At 39.6% G+C, this 7,148-nt stretch overlaps 1 protein-coding gene across 1 annotated transcript in view; it reads left to right on the forward strand.

The window, feature by feature from the left end:
* PTGDR (prostaglandin D2 receptor) overlaps nucleotides 1-6,820 on the forward strand; it is a 7,891-nt gene extending 1,071 nt beyond the window's left edge. The window contains exon 2 of the mRNA XM_007445994.1: nucleotides 6,581-6,820. Coding sequence (XP_007446056.1) covers nucleotides 6,581-6,820 — 240 coding nt within the window. The remainder of the gene's footprint in view (nucleotides 1-6,580) is intronic.
* Nucleotides 6,821-7,148: the final 328 nt, after the last annotated feature.

A 7,148-nucleotide genomic window follows, 5' to 3' on the forward strand; every position in this document is an offset into this window, starting at 1 on the left:
GAAAGCCGGAGCCGGATGGTGTCCCCTCAGCCCCGCAGAACCTCTCCAGTTAGCAGAACCCCCTCCTCCCTGCTTTCCTCTGGGAAGATCTCAGGGTTATTTATGCACCTCAGGACTTTGAGAAGCAGACCTTGGTTCCTCCTTGGCAATACGAGTCCTTTACCACTTTTCGATGGCTACGCGAGGTTTTATTTCGTTACACCTGCCCATGATTTTAGTGGCATCAGAAATGGGCAAATGGCATCTGGGAGTTCTCCCCGGTGTTGGCGTGGAAAGGGAATAAGGGAAGGTGTGCTCCTGCCAAAGTGATTTGCACATGTGAGTGACTAAAAGCATAGGTTTAGGTTTTTTTTTAACTCGTGAGTAAACTTTGAGGAGTGGCGGATGCTGTTTCTGGTGCTTCAGCTGCGGGGGATGGTGGCGGCAGAGGCGGAGAGGCTGTTTGGGATTAGCAGATGTGTAGGAACGTTTCCGCTGGTGGTGTCATTCTGACAACCTGTCTCGACAGGTTTTGTTTCTATCTTGGCAAGCGAGGTGACATGCAAAGCCATTATCTTGGGTTTCAATCACTAATGGGGGTGGTGGTGCAGATTGAATTACTTCGTCGTTTTGCAGGTATTTCCTCTTGTGACCCTGGCCAAGACACCTAGGAGTGGCTGAGGCTTGAGAAACCTTTTTCAGCCTTGCTCCTCTCCCTCTCCAGACCCCACAGTGTACTCGGTCAACGTGAACAACATTTAAATAAATTCGTTGCCAAGTCCGTGTCATTGGAGTCCTGAGACTTATGTGAATAGGAAAGTTAAGTTTCTCATGGCAGTGTAGCAGTTTGGGACATTACTTTCAAGGGTGGATGAAAGTGAAATATAGTGTGATTTTCCCCTTAAATGAAGGCCTTAATGTGTTGGGCAAAGAGCTCTCTGGGTTAGGATCAGAACTCCCCAAGATAAATAAATAAATCTATATCTATATAAACAGAGAGATAGAGATACAGGTATAGACATTTAGCAGTGGTTTTCAAACTTTAGCACGCTCAGACTCATCAGCAGTGCTTTTAAAAGCAGAGCTGGCGGGCTTCCCTGGTGGCGCAGTGGTTGGGAGTCCGCCTGCCGATGCAGGGGACACGGGTTCGTGCCCTGGTCGGGGAAGATCCCACATGCCGCGGAGCGGCTGGGCCCGTGAGCCATGGCCGCTGAGCCTGCGCGTCCGGAGCCTGTGCTCCGCGGCGGGAGAGGCCACAGCAGTGAGAGGTCCTCTCCAATTTTCCTTCTCTAACTCAAAATTAGTAAAGGAAAAATCATCACAAATTCTCCTCTGCTATAATAAAGAGCAAGATGCCTTTCACCTCAAGTTTTAACTCACCACACCTAGTTTCATTGTGCAGCCCATGGTACTAAAAAGCAAAAAAAAAAAAAAAAAAAAAAAGCAGAGCTGGCTGGGCCCCATTCTCCAGAGTTTCTGATGCAGACATTTTTGAAGAATTCAGCAGCCTCTTCATCACCTGCTGATGTGGGGATCACATTTTGAGAACCACACTCTAAAGCAAGACTTAGCAATCACAGCCCACAGGACAAATACGTACTGCCCACTGTTTTAGTGCAGCCCTGGAGTTAAAAATAGTTTTTATAAATAAACATTTGCCATAAATTTGATGATAGGGCACATGAACTCTGAACCCCAACTAAGTCAAATATGATTCCAAGAAAAAGACTCGCTCTTCTTAGTAGACATGTGTTACCAAAAATTGTACTCAATTATTATTACATTTTTAATTTCATCAATTAAAATTGTAGAAATGTGTTTTTTCTCTTGTTAGTAAGTACCTACTAAATATCCACTATTTGCCTCTTGGCTCATAAAACCTAAAATGTTTGCTCTTCGGCCCTTTACAGAAGATGTTTTCAGATCCTTGCTCTAAAATAAGAGCCTTGCTTACCTGTGCTGTGATAAAAGCAGAAATTAACCAAATGCCTGGACATTATGTCCTGAGTTTGAATGTTTTAGTAAGAATAATGCAGAAAGCATAATACATTGGAAAGAACATTGCATTTGACGACTCTCTAAGGAGATTTGAATAACTCACAGGGGCTTGTGAGGATTGAAGGAAATAATGGATTTGAAAATGCTTTTCTAAAAAAACTTGTAAAGTTTCAAAGACATGCAATGCAGACAGCATTCTTCACAGGAAGTATCATTTCTAGAAAGGATAAGGGCTTTAGCATGGGTTTGAATCAGGTCTCATCACTTACTAAGTATAAACGTGCTTACTTATCCCTTCTAACCTCAGTTTCCTCATCTGTGACGCAGATAACTATTCTTACTCTGTAAGATAGTTATGAAGATTTGAAGTGTTTTATATATATATATATACACATACATACACACTAACCAGGTGCCTGGTGGCCTCAAAAATTATTATTACTAATTATTATTACTAATTATAACTTCCATTTATTATAATTGCCTGCTAGACAGAGAAAATTAATTAAGAAATATGACCTCCGAAGATAGTATAATATTTTAAGGCAGTGGTTCTCAAACTTGTTCTAGTCTAAGGACCCTCTTTTCACTCTTAAAAATTATTAAGGGCCCAAAGATGTTTTATTTATGTGGATTATATCTATTAGTATTTACAATATTAGAAATTAAAAATAAGACAAATTTTAGATATTATTGTAAAACAAGTTACAATGTACTTATTGCTTGTGTTTTTGCTAGGTGAAAGAGAAGTTTGAGATTTCAAAATTTTTTTTTTTTTTTTTTGAAATGTTCTTAATTTATTTATTTTTGCTGTGTTGGGTCTTTCGTTTCTGTGCGAGGGCTTTCTCCAGTTGTGGCAAGTGGGGGCCACTCTTCATCGCGGTGCGCGGGCTCAAAATTATTTAATGAATGATAATAAAGTGTAGTAATATTAGCAGGTAACATGGGGAAAAGCATGTCAAGAGCACAGAAGCACTGAGAACAATCTCTGAAAATGCACATATGTATGTATTACCTTAGAAAGGTCTAGAAAATGCAAGAGTACACAGCACATATTCCATTAGCCATGGGAGTGATGATATCATTCATTACACATCAGGCAGCTTCTGTGAAACTCACTGTACACTTATGAGAGGATGAAAGTGAAAAAAGACAAGTAACATCTTTTTATGAAAATAGTTTTGACCACATAGACACACTGAAAGAGTATTAAAGATGCCCATTCTTTGAAAATCACTTTTCTGAGGAAAGGATTTAGTGATTGGAAAAAATAAGGCTGTATGTGAAGGTGGGTAAACTTTAAAAAAAACAATCTTGCTCATCACATAAATATTGTATTTCATTAAGCTGGTGAAAAGTTTGTTGGAATATGATTTTTTAATTAAGTTTGTTATAATACTGGATTAGAGCAAGATGTTTAGATTGAATTCTCAAATTTCCAATTTGATACGGTAAAAAGAAAGTATAGAGAATATGGGAGGAGCTTTAGTGGCAGGTTGCAGCACGTTCTTTAATGTATACAAAGTATTTTCATCAAAATTATTTTTACCTTAGAAAACCACAATGTTTTGGAGGTTAGTCAGGAAGAAGGAATGGCTGAAAGAGGGTTTTCACGAATAGATTCAACATAGTAGTTGAGAGGTTTAGAAGCCAGGTAAAGGTATGCACAAGCTTGTGTATCGCATATATCAGAATCCATGGAGTCAGAGAAGTGGTTAGAGGACCTCCTACGTGCATTGAGATAACTCATGTGTGTGTGTGTGTGTGTGTGTGTGTTTCATTTTGTTGAGCAGAAAGAATGGGTGGGATGCTCCATCCATAGCAGGCTGTTAAAGTTGTGTAAGGGATGGTAGCAAGAGACTGGCCCAGGGAAAAGGGTCAGAAGTGGATTTAAAGAGCTAGAGCAGAGGGTGAGGTCTAGGGTGTGGTGATGGATGAGCTGAATGGGAGAGGGCGTTGGAATCAATGTTGCTGTCCTAAACAGGGATGTCCAGCCAAGCTGTCGCTAGAGAACAGACAACAGCAACATTTTTTTGTGGACCCCTAATTTCAACAGAGGGCGCTCTTCTCACACGAGTTCTCTTTGTGTAATGACCTGCATGTGTTGAACAAGCCAGGAATACCATTGATCATCAGAGGATTTTTCGAAAGTCTAGATTGTGTTCAAACGGATGTCTTGTGAGAATTAATAGAATATGTACTTTGATCACTGTCACAAGGGAATAAATTTGTCATATTTTTAGTAAACTCAAAAAATAAATAAAATTAAAAGGCCATTTGTAGAATATTACATTTCTAATACAAATCAGGTGACTTGAAAGTACAAATAACCTAATAATATGCAATAGAATTGATATGGATAAATAGTGTACAGAAATAAAATTTGTCTTAATTATATAAACATCATTCAGATCCCAACTAATCAAGCATTCTCAAATAGTAAGAATTATATCGTGCTGCACTCCACTTTGAGGAGAAAGGAGCAAATATAAAGATTAAAGTCATATAAAGTGTTTGCTTTTTCAGTCAACTCAAGTGTGTAGCCTGTTGTCATCCATTTATTCATTCATCTCAGATCTGGAACCTACAACATTCCAGGCACTGTAATTCATTGTGGGGATATAAAATGAGAAAAACATCACATTTGCCCACAGAGCTATAATACTGGGGGTGAGAGGGAGTGACTAGGGCCAGAAAGGAGTTAGAAAAGGAAAGGATTGATTCCTAATTGATAAAATAATAGCTAATTATTCTTAATGCAAGGACCTGTTCTCAAGGTTGTACTCATACTATCTCATACAAATTTCATAACAATCCTGAAAGGTAGGTGCAATTATCCCCATTGTATAGATGAGGAAACAGAGTAACTTGCCTGAAGTAACATAGCCAGTGAGGCGATTCTATCTAACCTGGATGGTCGGACTCTAAAACTGATGAGCTTAACCACCACCTTAACCATCACCAGAGGCTTCGTGATGGGGGTAATGTTTTAGGTCAACCTGGAAAGAAACTAGGATTTGGGCATGTAATCAATTTCCACATCTGTAAAATGGAGATAATGAACATACTTACTTCACAGGACTTTCGTAAGGATGAAACAAACTTTTAAAAGTAAAACACTTAGAATGGTGCCTGAGAATATGAAGCTCTGTGTGGACATTAGTCATTATTATTACTCTTAATGTTATTAAGCAGTGATGATGGGAGAGGGCTTCCAGATAAACTCCGTCTTCCTACGTGCACTAGATGGGAGTATCTGAGCCTACAGAAAAGAGAATAAAAAGGTAAGGAAACAATTATGAGAACATCTTCTCATATCCCTGATTGCGTTGAATGGGTCTGATCTGTGTACTTCTTCATATCCCCTCCCATTAACGTTGAGTTTGCATATTTTCTGGACCATTAGAGTCCATTTTGTCCCATTATGGATTTAGAATCTTAATGAGCATGGGCGATGTAAGAGCACTGAGAAAAAGTGGCTGGCCTCCAACTGAGTGGGAGACAGTTGTAGTGCTGGTCTAGACAGCAGTGTCGGCTGAATGGCAGGAACGGGATGAGGCAGTTTGCAGGGCTCCCAAGAGGCCAGAGAGCTCGAGAAAGAACAAGACAATACAGGAGTAGCTGGGCACAGGTAAGTAGGCTTATCGCTCTGTGTATGTTTCTTTTTTATTCCTAGTCTGAAAAGAGGGTAACAACCACAGAATGATAAGCATCTGTGCTAAAAATGAGTAATTTACACAAGTTGTCTCCTGTCTTTCCACTGGAATATGTCCTGTCTCTTCACGTTGATTAAACGTTTCTGTTTCAGATGGACTCACAGACATAGAAAACAAACTTATGGCTATCAAAGGAGAAATCAGGGGCAGGGATAAATAAGGGATTTGGGATTAACAGATACACACTGCTATATATAAAATAGATAGACAAGGACCTACTGTATAGCACAGGGAACTGTATATCTTGTAATAACCTATATTGGAAAAGAATCTGAAAAAGAAAAAAATACATTTATATGTATATACATATATATGCTGTACACCTAAAACATTGCAAATCAGCTATACTTCAATAAAAAAAAATTCAGAGAAAGAAGAAACAAGTTTCTGTTTCATTGGTATCTCCACACATGTGACATTTCACAAGTGTGACTTATTTCTGGGCTAACTAAGAATCGAGGACAGGAAGGAGGCAGAGGAAAAAGGGAAGAGAATCAGTATCTATGGGAGTGAGGTGACTCTGTAAACGACTCAATAGACTAGATTTGTCCCACTTCAGCTCTTCCTCTACACCGCCAGGCAGGGAGCAGGCAACTCTAGCCCTGCCACACTCACCACAGGTGGACCAGCTCCAGGGACTTAGCCAGGGGCTCCCAGGAGGACCTGGCTTCCACTGAGCCTCCCAGGTCGGCCCTGCACCTCCCTGGCTTCTCACTTGCACCCATCCACTGTGGTGGCCTTAGCTGCTTATAAATTTACCCAAATGAATACTCCAAGCCAAGCTGCCATACTCTTACGGAAAAGTAATGTTTCCTAAGTGAAGTAAGCGAATTTGTTGCGGCCATCGACCTTCCGCTATCCTAATTGAATGTTTTTCTTTAAAATAGTATCGTGCTTACTATGGAGCGTTTAAAGCTGTTCACGAGAAAAATGGAACTGCTGAAGAAATTGAAGACCTCCGAGCCTTACGCTTTCTCTCTGTGATCTCCATTGTGGACCCTTGGATTTTCATCATTTTCAGAACATCAGTATTTCGGATGTTTTTTCACAAGATTTTCATAAGGCCTCTTATGTATAGAAACTGGCACAGCAACTCTTGCAGAACTAACATGGAATCCAGGCTGTGACAGTGTGTTAACCACTCTGGTAAACTCAGGAATATATCACATTTTCTGGCAAAGAACCATGATCAAAAAAATCTTACAAGTTACATCCTTAAAAGCTATGTCCCATAACAAAACATCTAAATGTATTTTCAAAACTATTCGATTGATCTTAATAATGTGTTGTCACTCTTTATTCAAGAACCAGTTCAGTGGGGTTTTTCATTTTGAGTATAATAGCAACTACAATTTCATATATTGTAAACAATGTTAAAAGTCTTAAAGCAATGATAGTAATTATTCCAGTGTTTGTACTTGGTGTCCCTAATTTTTTAAGGCGGTCTTGAGACCT

This window comes from Lipotes vexillifer, unplaced genomic scaffold (assembly GCF_000442215.2).
Source record: "Lipotes vexillifer unplaced genomic scaffold, Lipotes_vexillifer_v1.1 scaffold43, whole genome shotgun sequence".
In the NCBI taxonomy this organism is placed as follows: Eukaryota; Metazoa; Chordata; class Mammalia; order Artiodactyla; family Lipotidae; genus Lipotes; species Lipotes vexillifer.